This window comes from Ipomoea nil, unplaced genomic scaffold (assembly GCF_001879475.1).
Source record: "Ipomoea nil cultivar Tokyo-kokei standard unplaced genomic scaffold, Asagao_1.1 scaffold1043, whole genome shotgun sequence".
Taxonomy (NCBI): domain Eukaryota; kingdom Viridiplantae; phylum Streptophyta; class Magnoliopsida; order Solanales; family Convolvulaceae; genus Ipomoea; species Ipomoea nil.
In genome coordinates, this window is record NW_017617471.1 from 9,143,520 (window position 1) to 9,164,509 (window position 20,990).

The following is a 20,990-nucleotide window of genomic DNA, read 5'->3' on the forward strand; positions in this document are numbered from 1 at the left end:
TCTGCCAATTGGCCTACGGCGACGACACATCTGTGTAGAAAGGATTGCCTGCATCGCGGACTATACTCACATGCAAATATCTTTGACCACATTTGGGAAATAAAAAATAATAATATATTGTAGTTTATTTCTTTCACATTTATTTAATTTTTATATATTTAATAGTATTTTTTATATTGTTTCAAAAAAAAAATAGTATTCTTTATATAATTTTCAGATTATGATAACATAATAACACCAAACTAAATATTACAAAAGATTGTATTATAAATAACTAGAATCAGATTTTGTCAACTGAACTTAATACATAAAATAGGATAAGAGGAAGTAGTTGATTTTTTTTATTTGAATATTAAATACATTTAATTTGTGATAAGATTGATATATTACAACATTTTATTTTTCGGTACATCTAAAGCCCTCACTTGAGAGCATTATCTAATCCTTATATAAGGAGTGTTACACGCATCATCCTGAAGAAGACTGATTATATCAACCGGGGCATTATCCAGAGTGGTTGTTCCTCAATCTACATCCTGAGCAAAGTTAACCATACCTCACAAGGTAAATAATTCTTAAGTAAATTCATAAATTGTGTTCTTCTCTCTTAATAATTACACATAAATATGAATTTGAATTTTATGTTTGATTTCAATTTCCTAATAATCATCCACTTTTGGAAGGAAAGACAAAAATTTGCACAGATTGCTTCGCATGTGCATCAATTTGCGCACATAGAAGGCGCATGCAATGCACGCGCCTTTGAGCGCTTAATGCCTTTAGTTTTTTTTTTTTTTTTTTTTGGTTAGAATTTATTGGTTTCCTTTTTCTCGCTTTTCCAAAATCCTCTTGTACTGCGGAAAATCAGGATTTAGTTGGTACTCAATAAGATTTTAGGGTTCGTTTGGTTTACGAAATGTTAGATTACCTTATGAAATGTTAGATTGCTGGGAATGTTAGATTCCTATGTTTGGCTAAAATTGAGGTATGTAATATAAACTTGTTTGATTTAGAGGTTATCTTTTATGTTATGTATATATTTTTTTAATTTTTTTTTTACTTTAATACACTTAATATATTTTCATATATTTTAATAAAATTTAAAATTAAAATAAACAACGAGATAATGATATCATATATAATTACATGATTTAAAAATAATTAACTAAAATCTTGAACTCGAGAAATAAAATTATTTTATAAGCAAATATGACGTAATAACAAATAAAATAAAATATATAATTAGAAAAACTAATTAAATATAATACATATAGGGTGTTGCTATTTGCACCCCCTTTGACTAAAATAGGGTAAAAAGTACATTGAAAATATAAAAAGTTAAAAATTTATAATAAATAAATAGGTGGTGCAAATAGCCTAATGAGTGGTCAAAATGCTATTTGCACCACCTTAATTAAATCACATTTATTATGTTTAAATAATAATTAATTAATTAAAAATTAAAAAAAAAATCCCACCTTCTCCGGTGAGAATCACCGGAGAAGGCAACTGGGCTGCCTTCTCCGGTGAGAAGGCAACCCACTGGGCTGCCTTCTCACCGGAGAAGGCTACATGGGTCACCTTCTCCGGTGAGAAGGCGACCCTTGGGTTGCCTTCTCCAGTGAGAAGGCATGTCCATAGCCTTCTCATTGGAGAAGGCGATGGTTTCCTTCATTATTATTATTATTTTTTTTTGGTTAAACAACCCACTGGGTTGCCTTCTCACCGGAGAAGGTGACGGGAGGGAGGGAGGTTTGTTTGTTTGTTTGTTTGTTTTTTTTTTTGTTTTTTTTTTTTTTTTAATTTAAAAAAAAATGAAAAATAAATAATAATCTTTGACCACATTTAATGCTGATGGTGTAAATAGCAAATTTGCATTTACATCACCTATAAAGCTATTTGACGTACTAAATAGGTGGTGCAAATGGCAAAATAGGTGGTGTAAATAGAATTTGCCTACATATAATGAGCTAACATGAAATATACGTAGTATAATTAGAAATAAAATGACAAATTTTATAAATATTTCTCGTAATCTTAGATAACTCAAAAAGTGTAAGGGAATCTCATTCTCTTCAAAATCTTATGTAAATGGTATGTTGCATTATTTGACGAATGTTATATTTTCTCATAAAAGTAAAATAATATGAACTATACATATGAATGTAAGCTTTAGAATGTCACATTCCTTTGATTATAATTTATAGCTTGAACCAAACATTAAAGTATTTAAGAAAATATCAAATGATTGATGGAGTAATATTTGAATTTTAGAAACAAAATAATGGTGATTTATTTCATCCAATGTATGCGTATCCATCCCTACCCCTGGGCGTAGATGTAGGGTAACAAAACTCAATTATACCGGAATGCAACGCCACTACTATTTATCGTAAGAAGGTTCGGACAAGAGAGAGAAAATAGGGAATTGACGATTTGACGGAGAGATAAATGGATAGGGTGTTTTCCGTCGAGGATATAGCTGACCAATTCTGGTCGCCGCCGCCGGTTCGGCTGTCGCAGGCGGCGGACCTCGACATAGATTCCTCCGCCTCATCTAAAGTGATGAACCGCAGCTCCTCGGAGTGGGCCTTCCAACGCTTCCTGCAGGAAGCCTCAGCTAACTCCTCCCCCGCCGCAGTCGCCGCCGTCGATCAGGCTGCTGCTCCGCCGTCTTCGGTTGCCGCTGCTTCCTCCGCCACTTCTAGTTCTCATTCGCAAAAGTCTCTTCCGAGCGATGTGGTTGAGATCCAGGGCGGGAGGCTCGATGCTGATCGGAAATCGGATTATGGTTACAAGAGCTCCGGCAAGGAGGTGGAGACGGTGACTGCGACTACAACTGCAAAGACGACGACGTCGTTAGGGTCGGGAGCTGCCTCGGATATTCCGATTGATTCGGAGGACTACCAGGCATTCCTCAAAAAGCGCCTCGATTTGGCTTGCGCCGCCGTTGCTTTGACTCGCGTATGTTTCAACGCTTTATTTTTCCATTTCAACCCGGTAGATATTTAATTTTCCATATTGAGAAAAAAAAAAAAAAAGAAGAAGCGAGGAACATACTTACGTGGCTTAATTGGTTTTTCTGCAAATTAGTGAACTTAATAATTGATGCTTATATACCATTTAATCTTCGAATTATTATTAATCTTGATGCTTATCTTCCTTCCATGACATGCATGCCAGTGAATCACTGGTTTCCGCGATCGATTTTTAAAAAATGGAGTATAAGAAGTGTGTATTTAAAGTGGTGTTTATTTATCAGGCAAATAACATGAAAGCTCAAGATTCAGCCTCGGTGCCTTCTGAAAACACATCGCTGGCCTCCCATACGCCACAACTAGGATCTCAGACGCCTGTTAAAGGTTAGTTGTTCTTTCCTAGATTTATTACTTTATATAGAAATTGTTATGCCTGTCATATTCAGATATAATAGGCTCATAACCTGAGTAAAATTTACCTGTTTCTGCTTAGTTTTGCATGATACTTATTGGCTTGCTTTTGGTGTTTGGTGTTTTGCTTGAGATTTTTTCCTTGTTCTTGTTGAAGCACTATTTTTACAGAGTAGAACGGTACTTGAAAATGTGTGCTAGATGTAGGTATTTTGTAGAAACCAGCTTGGCTCTGTTATTTTATAAAAGGTGAATCATGCCTGCTACTTTGTACTTATTTTTGGATAATCAATATAACATCTAGTGACCTGTTTGGTAATATAGTTAGCTTATAGTCAATTTTGACTTATTTAACCAATATTAGTTGTTTGACTTGCTTAAACAACAAATATAAGTGTTTGATTAATTAACTTTTTTAACAACTTATTGCTCCAAAAAACTAAAATTCAAAAAACTACTCAAAGTAGTTTTTTCAATCAGCTTTTTGAGAAAGTCATTTTGCATATAAAGTTATAAACAGTTATCAGTTAATAACTAATTTACCAAACATCTTTCTACAATCAGCTAATGCTATTAACTAGACAAACCTACTCACCCAATCAGCTAACAACTATTTACCAAACACCCCACTGATATGTAATATGTGTGATATGTATATTCAAAATTTGTAATATGTCTTAGAAAATGTGTAATGTGCTAATTTCCTTACCAATCAATTTTAAAATCCGCTGATAAGGACATTAGCCATAGAAGGGTTTGTTACTTTTGATCATCAGCTTTAAAATTGACCCATTTTGACCTTTGAGTATTGAGTTTGTGCAATTTTTCGTCAATTGGATTTTTAAAGCATGGGCAAAATTGTCAATTAAATATCAACTCTAATTCTCTAAATTGAATAATTTGATAATCTTTCCTTGTCCACTGTGAGTAGCAAGTTCTACACCTCATGTGCAAGCAGTCTTTCTTGGCTTGGTCCCCATAGTCTTGGCAGCTAATCCCACCTCCATGGGTGCTATGCATCATTACAAATATGGCAGACCTTGGGGGATAGCATTTCTGCATTTCGAGCATGTTTCCCTATGGAAACTCATAGAAATTGTCCTGAAATGTTTTTTGGTTGTTTTCATAACTTGAAAAAATTGAAAATGTGTTTTATTTTCAAGAAATGCATTTGAAGGGTCTAATTTATATTAAAAAAAGGGCCTCCGATCTGACTACTGCCATAAGTGTATTCACTCTTTCAATCTTCCCTTTGATCCAATACAACCCTAGTACCTAGCTTTCAGTCTAGTGACTAATCTCACAAATGAAGCAGAGATCATATAACTTCTTTAGCAGTTCAAAATCAGAGATTCCAAAGTTGGCAATTTATATAATTTCTTATTGTTGGACATTTTATTTTATTTTATTTATTTTAAATGGACTTCTTGGTATTTGTTAGTATATTAGTTTTAATTATGAAACAAGTAGAAAATTAATATTTTTGCATATTAAGGAAAAAAACTGTAAATATACACCTATAAATTTTATATTTGTACACATTTTTCTACTTTTCATGTCCTACATTTTTGGAAATTGGTGTTTTTTCTTGCTCCTATTTCCCATTTCCATGCCACCTAGGTTGAACGTATGAGGAACATATTTACTGTCTGGCCAAATGGGTGATTCCTGAATGTAAAACTTATTTTGGAAATTTGTTGGCCTATTTATCTTTGCTGTTTAGTGCCTGCACATGATTTACCTAAGGTGCAAGAGGAGGAGGCTGGAGGGCCTATTGGGATACCCTCCTTGCCTTCAATGCAGAAGAAACTTGTTGCCCAGGTTAAATCAACAACAAGTGGCTCGGAGCAATCAGAGGATGAAGAAGCTGAGGGAGAAGCAGAAACAACTGATAAAACGAATCCTGCTGATGTAAAACGCGTAAGGAGGTTAGCACTTTTAAATAAGTATTTTTATGTTCAATTTAGACTTTTTTATTGCTAGGAGCAAATAAAATAGGGAGTAAGGGAGGATTAAGCAGCCACATCAATTTGTAATGAATTGTCGCTCATCTAGTTAGTGAGCAAATTCTGATCAACAACAAATGCTTCTGAGCTTCAATTCATCCACTTTGTAGTTCATTGATCAATGATCATCATTATAGGCTTCTGCCTGACCTTGAGTACCCTGACCTATCAACTGCATTTCCCTTTGTTATACAAGAAGTTTGCCTAAGATATAGTCTTCTATTATTGTAGATGCCTACTGAAGGAAAAAATCTTATATACACATTGTGTTGCATCCTAGTCTATTATTCCATGCACTTGTTTACATCTCATTTAATTATGGGTTGTGTACAAAGAAAGACAACTAGAAAACTAATTTTTTTTGACTCTCGAGTTTGATGTGCAGTGAAGGTTTTATAAACTACATGGATAGTCAGTAGTTCTGTGGTAAAGCATACAGGTTTATATAAGACAATTAGGTTGGCATTAAGTCCCAAAGAGGATAAAGAATTCCCATCCCACTGAGAATGGTGTGAATAAGAGTTGCCATTGAGGGAAAAGAGGTGCTTTTTTTAGGAGTGGGGGCACTAAAAGTGAAGGGAAGGTTCATCCATTAGAGGCTGCATGTTTACTGTGTGACACTCCTGAAAATGAGTCTTGTTTGTTGATACTATGCATTAATAACATGAGGTGTTTGAATCTACTCTTTTCTTCACCAAATCAACAAATTTTCTGTGCAATCACATATTTATCTGATTTCCTTGTTTTTTAGCAACTGAAAGTTGAATTTTATGAGTGCAATAGTATACTTGCTATCGGGACATCGGGTACATATATGCATACATGCACTTGCTAATATGTACATATTAAAACTATTAATTTTTTGTGTTCACCAGAATGCTATCCAATAGAGAGTCTGCTAGACGTTCTAGGAGAAGAAAGCAGGCCCACTTGACGGAATTGGAGACACAGGTATATTTCTTGGATCCACTTGTCTTTTTACTCTCTGACTATTGATAACTGAGCATTAGTCATGGTTTTCTGTAGGTTTCTCAATTGAGAGTTGAAAACTCCTCTTTGTTGAAACGTTTGACCGACATAAGCCAAAAATACAATGAATCGGCAGTTGACAATAGAGTCTTGAAAGCAGATGTTGAGACATTGAGAGCCAAGGTAACATGTTCATAGGATGATTTACTAAGTTTTCTCTCTTCATTATGTGTTGAACTGGTAAAGCTACTAATCTGTCTATTATCCTTTGTCATTTGAAGATCTGAAGTATGAAAACAAACAAGGATTTCCGTGCATTCCATCTTGTAGGAGTCTTAAACCTTTGCTTTCTATAACACTGTTTTAGGAGACAACAGAAGTTCTAAATGCAGTGACCTTGTTAAACATAAGAAACAAAGTGTTAAAATAATGACCTTTTCAGTTGGATTGCTTTTTGCTACTCTCATTTCTTAATTACTCCGTATATAAAACATTCTTCTGCTTGCAGGTAAAGATGGCTGAAGAAGCAGTTAAAAGAGCCACTGGCCTGAATCCTCTATTTCAAGCGATGCCTGAGATACCCACAATGGGCTTGCCACCCTTTGCAGGTAGTCCTGACACATCTTCTGATGCTTCCGTACCTGTGCAAGATGACCTCAAACATCACTTCTATCAACCCCCGTCAAACAGTGGTATTCCCACCCACAACCCTGGAATGCAGAATGGCTTAGTAGACATTCCTCCAATTGATGATGCAAAGCAGGGCCCAACTGCATCAGAGGCCGCTGGGGCGAACAAGATGGGAAGAACAGCTTCAATGCAGCGAGTGGCTAGCTTAGAACATCTTCAGAAGCGAATCCGTGGAGAAGTAGGAAGTTCCGAGAGAGACCAAAAACAGTGAAGATTATTTTGCCAGATTGCACTGATACAACTATTCTTTTTTGCTTTTGCTCACCCCATTGAGCAGAATGCTCATTAGTCCTATGCTTATGAACCAAAAATGGTGGCCATACTCATTGCATTCTGGAAAACCAAAAAGAAAAAAAAAAATCCCATTTGTGCAGAAATGATCCTATTCTTTGTGTCATTGTATCATGAACTTCTGATAATTAAACCTATAACATGGTATTAGTACTGAGGTACTTCAGTTTCTGTTGTCACTCGCATGCTTGGTTTGCATTGGCTTATTCTGCTAAGGAACTTACTGTGAAGCTTCTGATTGTAGTTGTCTCCATTTAATTTACCTTTCCAAGAATCTGATCTCTTAATTCAGTGGAGTGCTATGCGAGAAAGAAATCAGCATTTGCTTTGACTGAAGACTACCATTTTCTTTTCTTTCTATTTCTCTAATTTATTTTATTTTTTCCTTTTTGGGATAAAATGGCTAGTGGCTGCAAAGAAGGATGTGATTTTGGATAGAACTATGAACACAAAAAAGTTTAACTAAATCACAGTAAAATTTCTTTTATTCATTCGGTATTGTGAATTTTTTGACGTCATTTCACAACCACTGCTATCTCCTCCAATTCTGAACCTAAGACATAATGACTAATGAGGCAATCAAATTTCAGTGTTGGAAACGAGCAATGCATGCTGAAATTCAAGGCATTCAAGACAATTAATTTATACGTGGACCTCATCACTAATTTATCTCGTGGGAAAACTCTAATAGGCTGCAAATGGGTGTATAAGATCAAACATAAATCAGATGGCTCAATAGAAAGATATAAGGTCAGGTTAGTGGCTAAAGGATACACTCAACAGTTGATGTGGATTATATAGAAATTATTTCACCCGTAGCAAAATTGTCAACTATTAAGACTTTCTCTGCAGTGGTAGCACATTTAATAGTTGGATATCAATAATGCCTTCCTATTTAGATGAGGAGGTCTACATGGTCCTCCCTCTTGGATTTCAAAGTGACAAGCCAAACCAAGTATGTATGTTGATGAGATAATTCTATGGGCTTAAGCAAGCTAGTAGGCAATAGAATGCCAAGTTGACTATTGTTTTATTAAACATTGGTTGAACAAGTTTAATTCAAAATGTTATCACTTCTAAAACGGTGAAATATTCCAAATTATGATATTTTAAATATTGTAAATTAATTTTGGTATATTTAGAAAATCAAGAGACTAAATTTGGTTAAATTAATAGTTGAGAATATAAATCAAAATGTTACCAAAATCAAAAGTTATATTAAATTTGAATAATGCTATTTTCTCCTCTTAATTTTATTTTATAATGTTTACCTTCTAATGTAACAATAATTTTTTTCTTATGGTTCACTATAAAAAAAAAGTAATGTCTTTTAGTGAAAACATAATACGTATTAACTCATAAAGAATACTACATTTTCATAAAAAAAAATATTAATATTTAAAATTTATTTCATATAAGACGGAAATGAGAGACCGAATTAAGATAAAATTTTGTGATAAAAATAGTTATCCTGAATTAACTATGGTGTCACATTATGCAAGTTAACCTTCAATTTTTTGGTAGATATCTTTTAAAAGCGGTCCTAATTCCTAAGTTAAATGGGTAATGCTAATTCCTAGGGCAATAGAAAAACATATTGCAGAGACTTTAAACACTCCTCGTATTGATATAGCAGGATAGGTATAAAATATCTTCCTGCACCAATCATAATAAGGTTTCGTATGTATTTTGGATTTTTTTTAAGGTAAAAACTTAACTCAAAGATATATTTTGGATATTTCTATAATTCAATGCAATAGAAGATGTACAACTTCCACAATGTGTTTTCCCACCACCACAAATAAAGTTCACTACAGAACAAGGCAAATTATTCTGTGGACTAAGGTGGACCCAGATCTAAAAATATACAATTTACATATTAAATATACATAATTATTTTTTAAAAATCACAATTTGTGATGACTCTATTATATTCACAAATTTTTTAAACATAGGTGTAAATATTAAAGTCAGAATGTGGAATGGGCAGATATTTTTTGCCTGGGATGATTTTGGGAGGAGATTTCCTAAAGGAATTTAGGAGGAGATTTAGGGACTTGGGAGGAGGTTTGCCTAAGAGCATGGGGCTAGGTTTGGGCATGTGTTTTGGGGAAAACTTGCAGGGAAAGAAATAACATTATCTCTAAGCACATGGGTTCTAGCTTGGAAAATTCTAGACTCATGGATTGCTATAAATAAGGCAACATCCTTCATTAATCAGATAATCCCATCCCATCCCATCTCATTCGAAACAGAGAGTATAGCAAAATTCTGTAGAGAAAAATAGAGAGTTATATTTATAATTCCTATTGTATTATTATTTGCCAATACAGAAAAATTCTTCTTCAAATTGCCTTGTTCTGTGTATGATTTACTTTAAATCTTACACTAGAATTTATTCTCAATATTTCCAGTTCAAGTTGCTATTGTAAATTTGGTGTTGTGAACCCGTTTCGATCCTAACAATAGGAACACACTTTATATTCTAGATGTTCACAATTCTAATACTAAAAATACACAATTTAGAACAAGGGTCCATGGTATAACAACTGACAGAACAAAAAAGGAAAGGTAGACAATTTATATCGTGGACCAGGGTTTACATACCATTGTGGACCCTAGATCAAAACAACGTCGTTTCGTCGTTTTGATATTTAAGCTTTAACAAATTCTGTAGTGTCACGTTTCTTATGTTTCAACACAAATTTTAATTTATTCTAGGTACAGAATCAATACTCTTTAAGGTACAGAATTTCATAACACGAACTAACAACACAAAACACATACACATGTGTTATATATTTACTTATTCTCAAATATGATTTATGTAGATAATATATGTCCTATAGGCACATAATTTCATAATACAAGACATTAATTCGTAAAATAAGACACAATATGTTGTGTGTTACACAACTACTAATCTATACGCTTAAGATACACAATTGCATAACGTGAGAACAAACGCATAACACAAAACATATACACATGTTTTATATTTACTTTAGTTAAGGTACAGAATCAACATTTTTAGAGAAAATTTCAATTTTGGTCCACTGACTATTGGAGTTGTGTTAATTGCAACACTTGACTTTCAAAAATGTTAATTTAGTACCTTGACTATGCAATTTCTATCAATTTTGGTCACGCCGACCAAATTGTCAACCAAATCTCACTGGAAAAATTTAATAAATCAAATCATGATGGTATTTTAGTCATTTTACTATATTTTCTTTCTTCTCCGATGAGATTCTCTCCATTTTCGGCGATAATTTCTTCTCCAATGAGCTTATCTCCAAACGGCCGGAAAAGGAAGAGATCCAGGAATGAGGGAGCATCGGCGGAGAAAATCAAGAACCTAATTCTCCACCGCCAGGGCTGTCGGAGAAAATCAAGAACCTGATTCTCCTCCTGCCGGAAACCCGCGAGGTGTCGGCGAAACTGGCGATTCAGAAACAGCTCACGAACACTGACGTCAGCAACACCCATAACCGCCTTTGCATTCTGACGAAGCATTTGCAGGAGACATTGTTGCTGAGTGCTGGAGATCGCAAGAGACCGCCGATCCATGATCTGATGGTGGCGATGTTGTTGCTGAGCGTTGGAGACATCACTGGCCGGCTCCAAATCATCATTGCCGGCCAAGAGGCGGCAGATCGCCGATGGAGAAAGTGTCACGATTCTACGACGTAACTCGGCCAGAAAGTTCCTAGCGCAATCGAGTTCTTGTTCTACATATTCGGGAGGCGGCTGACCCACCTCCGTGTTTGTCTCCATGAGACGGAGCGATTGACTGGTTCAGATCGCCGGCTGGAGTCCTGCCGGCGCCGGAAAGGCAGTCGCAAGTTTCGGCCGAACTTGTGTCGCTTTTTCCCTAGAGAGAAGTCATAGTGTTTTAGAGAGAGAAGTAATAAGGAAAGAAAACAAGAAAGCAGAAGAAGTGGAGAAGTTCATCGGAGAAGAAATTGTCGCCGGAAATGGAGAAAAGCTCATTGGGGAAGAAAGAAAAGATAGTAAAATGACTAAAATACCCTAATTATTTGACCTATTAAAATTTTTTGGTGAGATTTGGCCGACAATTTGGCTGGCGTGATCAAAATTGATAGAAATTGCATAGTCAAGGTAATAAATTAACATTTTTTAAAGTCAAGTATTGCAATTAACACAACTCCAATAGTCAGTGGACCAAAATTGAAATTTTCTCATATTTTTAAGGTACAAAATTACATAACATAAGACACAAAAAACACATAGCACAAGACACAAAAGTGCATGTTATTTTTACTTTATTTCAAGTACAGAATCCATACGCTTAAAGTACAAAATTGCATAACATGAGACACAGAAACGCATAACACAAGAGACAAACAACAAATAATTGTTGCCGTCAAAATTAAAATTCAAAACTACGTCGTTTAGGATCAGAGTCCAAAGTGCACTGGTTCACGGTATAATGATTGGGAAAGGTGATGCAGTTTGTGGGCTCATCAGTAGCAAATGGAATCTATACGGTCACAATCACGTTTTAAACACTGTTCAATTACTTGTGTAGCAGGGGTGATGTTCCGTTCACAGCTCCACTTTCACATAAAATATCTGTTGGCTCAACTATGGTCACCTCTCTTGACATGCCCCACATCACCCCGTAGAATCCAATAATAATTGTTATTGATCCGATAATACTGCAAGCCAAAATGTTATCATAGCTGATTAGTTATAGTTTATACAGAGTTTTTTTTTTTTTTTTTTTTTTTTTTTTTTTTTAGTGACGATGGAAACCCACCGTCACTATTTGAGTATCGAGATAAATTAATTTAAATTGTCTATAAATTGACCATTCAAACCAATAAGACCAATAGATTGCTGATTACAAAGTCAACATTCAGATCAACTTAATTACCTGCCCAAATGAAGGGCGTCCGCAAGAAAAACAAGGTTTATAGTTGCTGCAATGACAATTCCCAGGGGTTTGAACATGGCAACGTAGAGAGGACCCTTCGTGTCCAAGCAGAAAGTAGTAATATTTTTGCAACACAGAGGCTCTAAAACCGCCTATAATATTAATGGAGATGGTGTTACTGTTAATAATCAATGGCAGAAGAAAAATATAGCAAGACGGGAACCCAAAATGAGTCTTGATTAACAATTTAAATTCTTGCTTACAGAAACAACAATGGCAGCCATTCCAATGCCAGGCTGCACCTTCCAAGCATCTACCTTCCTTTCTACTAGTACTGAAACAATTGCCCATTGGATGCTCCCAAAGCAAGTAGTGAAGAACACTACTGTCATCTGTTCTGGGTATTCCTTTAGAGTAGCTGTCTACAGATTCAAAACTCAGAACAAATCAAAACTAGTTTTGCAGTAATAGGATCCATACTCAATTGTATTTGTTGGGCGAAGGCCAAGTCCAGTACTATGTAGTTAGGGACTGCCGGGTGGAGGCTGAAGGGCTAAGTTCTGCACTCTGCCTCTCGAAAATGTGACAGTATAAAAAAATAAAGTTACTTTTGGCACAATGATAAGCGCTTGATTTTAACAATATTGTACCTGCAAAATGTTCCACCCAGATGCGAAAAAGCATGCGGCTAGAAGCATAACACCCCCTAGCACCCACTTTGAGGAATGTGACAGAAGAGATTGATGAGGCAAATAAGAAGGCAAAGTAGATGATGAAGATGAAGATGATGATCCCAAGATTGTTGGTCCTTGATATAGAGTCATGATAGATGCCCCTATAATTGACACAAGTGTGCCCACTGATTTTGCTTGCCATGTTCTTCTCTTCACCTCAAACTTCTCCATCCTAAATTTTGCAACAATCAATAATAATTCATGGAAGTTACCAGACAAAAAGGATGCATGTTAGCTGCTAATTAGATCAGCATTATATTATATATATATATATATATATATATATATATATATATATATATATATATATATATATATATATATATACCTGAAAATCATGGCAAGAACAAATGTAAAACCAGGCATCAAGTTACTAATGCCTGCAGCCAGAGTAGGAGAGCTATAGTTGAGCCCTTGGAAACCCAAACCAATCACCAGACATGTCCTGCAATATCATAATTCATTATAGTAAACTGTTCTGATCTCTTAGTAAGTAAGATCTTCAATTCTCCCCTTTCACAAAGTTCATCTATGTACTAGTAAAATCATCGTCGAATACCCGAGCAGGCCAAGGATGAAACATCTACTCAGAATAGACAAGGTTATAGGCAGTGGATTCCTTCTGAAACCAACAGGACAGTAAATTAAATGCAGGTTTTATATTTCAAACAAACAACATAGAAGAATTGGAATTGGAGTGATCTGTTAAACCTGTGCCTCTGGATGAAGAATCCAGGAAGAAGAAGGAGGGCGCCAAGGAAATTGTAGTAAAGCACGAAAATAAGAGAGCTTAGCCCGGAATTAAGGGCTGCTTTGGCTATTGTGGATGTTGCCATCTCCATACACACCACTACTATCATTGCTGCAAATGGAAGAACTTCCTTTCTCAGAATCTCATTTCCCATTGCCATGGCCGCTCTCTGAAACCACTTTCAGATAGATGCATACGCATACGGGATATGTATTTGGTATAGAGACAAACTGAAATGTTGAGTTGAATTTTCAAATTAAGTAATCAACGTCATGTTTGCTTAATTCAATCATTTGACATCAACTAACAAATTTGATAATGCTATGCATTAGTACCAATCACCAAGAGGGCAAGACCTATGAGCACAGAGCAAGCATCTCAATTGTTGTGGTTTTTGAGGAGTTTTTACATGTGTGACTAGAAAGAAAAGATGATTAAGAGAAGGGAAAGAAGAAGAACAAAAAAAAAAAAAAAAAAAGAAACAGGAAAGGATATACCGCCCCCAACGGGCAGATGGTGGGGCATTGGTTGTGCCTCATGCAAATTAGTAGGATCCTTTTTATAGTTGGTGGGCTCCACTTTAAAATGAAGAACAAAGATACTTCAATAGTTATGTCATGGATTCAAGTCCACTTTGTAAGGTGAATTCGAGTAAAAATATACAATTTATATATTAAATGTTCACAATTTATATATTTATACAGGGACGGAGCCAGAAAATATGTTGGGGGGGGGGGGGGGGGGGGGGGGGGGGGGGGGGCAAAGAAGTAAGGATGGATTCAATGGCGGATTCAGAAATGTTTTTTAGTGAGGAAAAAAAATTAAAATAAAAGAGAAAGTTTAAAAAAAATGAAAGTATAACAATAAATATTGTTGGATATAGCGAAAAATAAAACATATTAAAACTTTATAAAAATATTTATAACAAAATATGAAACATAATTAATTTGATAAAATAATTCGAATATAAAACACATTATAAATTGTACATTCCATTATTAATATAAAGAAAGTTATAATGGAAGTTATATATATCATGCCAAAATTTAATTGTGTTAATAAAAAAAGTGAAGAAAACTATGACATTATAAATGCAAAGACTTGAACCCAGACTATTTTGAAACTCATACACATTAGCTACCACTTTGTCTATCACAGTCTTTGTTTACATAATCTGTTTTATAATACTTATATCAATAATGTACTATATATACATATTATATACAATATAGGGTAGGAGAGGGGTGGGGTGGGGGTGAGGGGGGGCAGCTGACCCCCCTGCCCCCCCTCTGGCTCCGTCTATGTATTTATAATATAATAACAATAATTGGCAAAGTTACTAACTGAAGGTGTTGATAGGTCAACGCCTGAATAGACCTTTAAAATTTATTAGATTGATGAACAAGATTTGATTAAAACAATCTCACCTAAATAGGTGTTCTCATAAAAACCCATATATATATATATATATATATATATATATATATATATATATATATATAACAGTCTTTGTTTACATAATCTGTTTTATAATACTTATATCAATAATGTACTATATATACATATTATATACAATATAGGGTAGGAGAGGGGTGGGGTGGGGGTGAGGGGGGGCAGCTGACCCCCCTGCCCCCCCTCTGGCTCCGTCTATGTATTTATAATATAATAACAATAATTGGCAAAGTTACTAACTGAAGGTGTTGATAGGTCAACGCCTGAATAGACCTTTAAAATTTATTAGATTGATGAACAAGATTTGATTAAAACAATCTCACCTAAATAGGTGTTCTCATAAAAACCCATATATATATATATATATATATATATATATATATATATATATATATATATATATATATATATATATAGAGAGAGAGAGAGAGAGAGAGAGAGAGAGAGAGAGAGAGAGAGTTACACTCCCGTGCTAATGGATTTTTCAGGAGCGAAATAGGAATGACTGATGTCCGTTCACGTGTCCAGATCTAATGGATGAGAAACAGTGATTTTTTAAAAAAAACGCGGTGGTATTTTTGTAAATAATTGAACATCGAAGTGCACGTAAAATGTATTACAAGTGGATGTAAAATGTATTATAGGTGCACACTGAGCATCGATACTAAGTGCACTTATAGTTATATGTAGTTGCACCTATAGTTATAAGTAGTTGCACCTAGGTGCATGAATGTTTGCGGGTGGTTGTCAGGGATATTACTATCCGCTGAACTCAGATCAATGAATGTTAACCAGACAAAATTACATGCACTTGCAGTCGAAAGTAGGTACACTTGTAGGTGAACGTAGGTGCACCCAATCAATGAATGCAGGTAAAAAGTACATGCAAAAATTAGGAGACTAAATTTGCTTGAATTAATAGTTGAGAGTATAAATCAAAATGTTCCCGGAATCAAAAGTTATATTAAATTTGAATAACGCTATTTTCTCCTCTTGATTTTCACGAACCAACGAGTCCTTAGTGAAAACATAATAGGTATTAACTCATAAAGAATATACTACATTTTTACAAGAAAGTATTAATATTTAAAATTTATTTCATATATATATATATATGAGACGAAAATGAGAAACGGAGTCAAAATAAATTTTTGTAATAAAAATAGCTATCCAGAAATCCAGAATTAACTATGGTGGCACATCATGCAAGTTAACCTTTAATATTAAAAACCTAGTATGGTCCTAAGTTCAATACATTGAATGTAGATGCTGCCATAAGTGTCAACGAGGCTGTATGGGATTTGGCTGTGTCTTAAGGGATGATCATGGACAGTTCAGGGCTGCAAGGGGAGCTTACTGGAGATGATCGTTTTCATCTAAAGAGGTCGAAGCAGTGGCGATCCATGAATCATTATCCTGGCTGGCTTAAATCCCGTTGACAACGTTATCATTGAGTCCGACTCCTTACAAGTTGTTCAGAGCTTAAATTCTGAGATTGGAGAATCATCTTTTCATTTGATTTTAGCTATATTAAAAACTTAATGAGTGGTTTTGCTCATTGTAGTTTAAATTTCATTAAGCAATATGCGAATCAGGGGACCCACTTATTAACAAGACAGTCTATTTCTTTGTCTGATTGCTCGGAGTAGTTCACAAATCCTCCTCCTATCATCTGTAACTCTCTTCGTTTGGATTTAGTTTAATGCATTTGTCGTTTGGTTTTAAAAAAAAAAAAAAAGTTAAATGGACAAATTCTAATTCCTAGGCCAACAGAAAAACATATTGCAGAGACCTTAAACACTCCTCGTATTGAGATAGCACGCAGGATAGGTATACAATATCTTCGTGCACCAATCACAATAAGGTTTCATATGTATTCTGGATATTTCTATGCAATAATAGAAGACGTACAACTTCCCCAATGTGTTTTCCCACCACAAATAAACTTCACTACACAACAAAGGAGGAAAGGTGATCTAGTTTCTGGGCTCACCAGTAGGCAGTAGCTAATGGAATATAATCTATACGGTCACAATATAATCACGTTTTAAACAGTGTTGAATTACTTGTGTAGCAGGGGGGACGTTCCGTTCACAGCTCCACTTTCACATAAAATATCTGTTGGCTCAACTATGGTCGCCTCTCTTGACATGCCCCACATCACCCCGTAGAATCCAATAATAATTGTTATTGATCCGATAATACTGCATGCCAAAATGTTATCATAGCTGATTAGTCATAGTTTATATAAGCCGTGTATCAATAACACTGCCAAAAATGTTATCATAGCTGATTAGTCATAGTTTATATAAGCGGTGTTTAGCTGATTGAGTTAATTAGAGAGTATAAGTAGTTGATAACACAAGTTGATTGTAGGAAGGTGTTTGATAAATTAGCTGTTTAGTATAATTTCTTTTCTCAAAAATCTAATTGAAAAAACTATTTTGAGCAACTTTTTGAATTTTAGTATTTTGGAGTTGATTTTTTAACCAAATCAAATAATTAATAGTGGTCAAATAAGTTAAAATTGACTGATAGGTTAATATTTTACCAAACAGGGCCATAGAGTTTTTTTTGGGTGACGGAGGGAAATCCACTTTCATTATTTGAGGGTTATGCACTTTAGCTGGTAAAAACCCGAATGAGGTAAACCAGTCTAGTTGTTGACTGATTCAAATCAAGGCCAATAGGCTGCTCCTAGTGGGAGTTGAACTTTCTGTAACCTTCTGCTCTCAACCACCACTATTTGGGTGACAAGATAAATCAGCTTAAGTTGTCTATAAGTTGACCGGTTTAAATTAAAGAGGTCAGTCAATAGACTACTTCCATGGGAGTTGAATTTGTAACCTTCGAATTACCAAGTCAACATTCCGATCAATTTGGCTGGGATTGTCCCATAGTTTGATTGGAGATACGGAGGGCATGGTGTTTAATTACCTGCCCAAATGAAGGGCCTCCGCAAGAAAAACAAGGTTAAGAGTTGCTGCAATGACAATTCCCAGGGGTTTGAACATGGCAACGTAGAGAGGGCCCTTCGTGTCCAAGCAGAAAGTAGTAATATTTTTGCAACACAGAGGATCTAAAACCGCCTACAATGGAGATGTGTTACTGTTAATAATCAATGGCATAAGAAAAATATAGCAAGACGGGAACCCAAAATCTGTTAGAGTCTTGTTTAACAATTTAAATTCTAGCTTACTTACAGAAACAACAATGGCAACCATTCCAATGCCAGGCTGCACCTTCCAAGCATCTACCTTCCTTTCTACTAGTACTGAAACAATTGCCCATTGGATGCTCCCAAAACAAGTAGTGAAGAACACCACCGTCATCTGTTCTGGGTATTCCTTTAGAGTAGCTGTCTGCAGATTCAAAACTCAGAAAAAAAAAAATAAATCAAAACTAGTTTTTCAGTAATAGGATCCATAATTGTATTTTTTTGGCGAAGACTGGTGAAAGGCCAAGTCCAGTACTATATGGTTAGAGATTGCTGGGCAGAGGCTAAGGGCAAGTCTTGTACTCTACCTCTCGAAAGTGTGGGGAAATAAAGTTGCTTTTGATGCAATAATAAACGTTTGATTTTAACAATATTGTACCTGCAAAATGTTCCACCCAGATGCAAAAAGGTATACGGCTAGAATCATAACACCCCCCAGCACCCACTTTGAGGAATATAAAGGCAAATCAGAAGGCAAAGTAGATGAAGATGATCCCAAGATTGTTGGTCCTTGATATAGAGTCATGATAGATGCCCCTATAATTGAAAGAACTGTGCCCACTGATTTTGCTTGCCATGTTCTTCTATTCACCTCAAACTTCTCCATCCTAAATTCATGGAAGTTGAGAGACAAAACTCAAAAGCATGCTAGCTAGCTGCTAAAATTAAACCAGCATTATATTATATATACCTGAAAATCATGGCAAGAACAAATGTAAAACCAGGCATCAAGTTACTAATGCCTGCACCCAGAGTAGGAGAGCTATACTTGAGCCCTTGGAAACCCAAACCCATCACCAAACATGTCCTGCAATATCATAATTCATTATAATAAACTGTTTTGATCTCTTAGTAAGTAAGATCTTCAATTCTCCCCTTTCACAAATTTCATCAATGTATTACCCGATCAGGCCAAGGATGAAACATCTACTCAGAATAGACAACGTTATAGGCAGTGGGTTCCTTCTGAAACAGGACAGTAAATGCAGGATTTAAATTTGGAAATTTGGGTAGACGAATTGGAATTGAAATTGGAGTGATCTGTTAAACCTGTGTCTCTGGATGAAGAATCCAGGAAGAAGAAGGAGGATGCCAAGGAAATTGTAGTAAAGCACTAAAATAAGAGAGCTTAGCCCGGAATTAAGGGCTGCTTTGGCTATTGTGGATGTTGCCATCTCCATACACACCACTACTACCATTGCTGCAAATGGAAGAACTTCCTTTCTCAGAATCTCATTTCCCATTGCCATGGCCGCTCTCTGAAACCACTTTCAGATGCATACGCATACGGGATATATATATTTGTATAGAGACGAACTGAAATGTTGAGTTGAGTTTTCAAATTAAATAGTACGTCAACGTCGTGATTGCGTAATTTGATAATGCTATGCATTAGTACCCATTACCAAGACCTATGAGCACACAACATCCTCAATAGTGGTAGTTTTTGAAGTGAGTTCTACTACATTACATGTACTGCCTAATCTTACTTCCTAAATTTTACTTTGTGACGGATTTAACAAGTTATTTTTTTCATGTCGATCCCAATACAAGTGTCTACGATTTTGTGTGTGAGAGTACAAAATGGGAGTACACGTATCATTTTCTTTTTGAAGTTTAGGTGTGACTAGGAAGAGAAAATGAAAAAAAAAAAAAAAGTGAAAGAAGAAGAAGAAAAAAAAAAAAAAAGAAACATGAAAGGAAATAACGTGCCCAACGGCCACATAGTGGGACATTGGTTGTGCCTCACGCGAATTAGCAGGAGCTTTTTTATAGTTGGTGGGGTTACTTTAAAATGAAGAACCAAGATCAATAGTTATGCCACGGACTCGAGTCCACCAAATAGATTTAGAGTCAAAATACACAATTTATATACTGAATATTCACAATTTAAAATTTGACTTAAAGGTAATTACGGTATCAAAATTTATTAGTATATATATTGTAGTGTTATGAATTAGTACCAAGACCTATGAGCACTAATCTCACCTACTAACTAAATATTGGGTAATTAAGTTACAGACAATGTACGTAATTATAAATGCATGCACGTGGTTAGGTCATCTCATATTGTCAAAATTTGCTAAGGCTCTGTGCAAACCTAGCTGAAAAGTTATAAGCTAGGAGCTGAAAGCTGAAAGCTGAAAAGGAGTTGAAATCTGAAAAGCTATAAGCTCGGAGCTGAAAAATGAAAAGCTGTTAAGTTAGCTGTTATGATTGAAAGTGTTTGGTAAAATTAGCTTTTTGATAAGCTGATAAAGGTAAAAAGACTAAAAAAGACATCTTCATAAAATTTAAATTAGTTTGTTTACATATTAAAATTTAACATTTTGTCGTTAAAAAAAAACATTTTGAAATAAAACTATTAGCATAATCATGATCTAGCATCTCATAATGAAGTAGTAATATTGTTGCAAATCTAATAATAATAATAATAATAATAATAATAATAATAATAATAATATTTGCGGGTGAAAGTTGCGGATAAAGGAGAAGAGAAAATGATTTTAATTAGGAGGGTAAATTATGTGATTTCTTTAAAATAATAAGGATAAAGATGGAAAAAAAATTAGGAAGCTAGGAGCTTATTT

At 35.0% G+C, this 20,990-nt stretch overlaps 3 protein-coding genes and 1 long non-coding RNA gene across 5 annotated transcripts in view; 1 reads left to right on the plus strand and 3 right to left on the minus strand.

The window, feature by feature from the left end:
* The window catches only part of LOC109181912, a 25,643-nt gene extending 21,846 nt beyond the window's left edge, over positions 1–3,797 (minus strand). Inside the window, exon 1 of the long non-coding RNA XR_002054293.1 lies at positions 3,698–3,797. This is a non-coding gene — a long non-coding RNA (uncharacterized LOC109181912). The remainder of the gene's footprint in view (positions 1–3,697) is intronic.
* LOC109181909 (light-inducible protein CPRF2) lies at positions 2,417–7,524 on the plus strand. The gene is made up of 6 exons (XM_019331878.1): positions 2,417–2,964; positions 3,263–3,362; positions 5,113–5,317; positions 6,271–6,346; positions 6,422–6,547; positions 6,873–7,524. Exons 1-6 carry the CDS (start codon positions 2,452–2,454, stop codon positions 7,263–7,265), a joined length of 1,413 nt encoding a protein of 470 aa, XP_019187423.1. The 5' UTR covers positions 2,417–2,451; the 3' UTR covers positions 7,266–7,524.
* A 4,079-nt stretch (positions 7,525–11,603) lies between these two features.
* On the minus strand, positions 11,604–14,158 carry LOC109181845 (WAT1-related protein At5g40240-like). Its single transcript, XM_019331781.1, has 8 exons — positions 14,017–14,158; positions 13,691–13,924; positions 13,539–13,601; positions 13,308–13,424; positions 12,896–13,151; positions 12,509–12,667; positions 12,246–12,397; positions 11,604–12,027 (listed from the first exon to the last, which is right to left on the minus strand). Exons 2-8 carry the CDS (start codon positions 13,888–13,890, stop codon positions 11,886–11,888), a joined length of 1,089 nt encoding a protein of 362 aa, XP_019187326.1. The 5' UTR covers positions 13,891–13,924; positions 14,017–14,158; the 3' UTR covers positions 11,604–11,885.
* Positions 14,159–16,971: 2,813 nt separating this feature from the next.
* Positions 16,972–19,711, minus strand: LOC109181849 (WAT1-related protein At3g28050-like). Of its 2 annotated transcripts, none has more exons than XM_019331787.1 (7): positions 19,450–19,711; positions 19,303–19,365; positions 19,091–19,207; positions 18,779–19,007; positions 18,386–18,544; positions 18,120–18,271; positions 16,972–17,386 (listed from the first exon to the last, which is right to left on the minus strand). In XM_019331787.1, the coding sequence occupies exons 1-7, from the start codon at positions 19,647–19,649 to the stop codon at positions 17,245–17,247; spliced, it is 1,062 nt and encodes a 353-aa protein (XP_019187332.1). In that variant the 5' UTR covers positions 19,650–19,711; the 3' UTR covers positions 16,972–17,244. The 2 variants fall into 2 exon arrangements, with proteins under 2 accessions (XP_019187332.1, XP_019187333.1); XM_019331788.1 differs by having other exon boundaries at positions 17,280–17,386; positions 18,382–18,544.
* Positions 19,712–20,990: the final 1,279 nt, after the last annotated feature.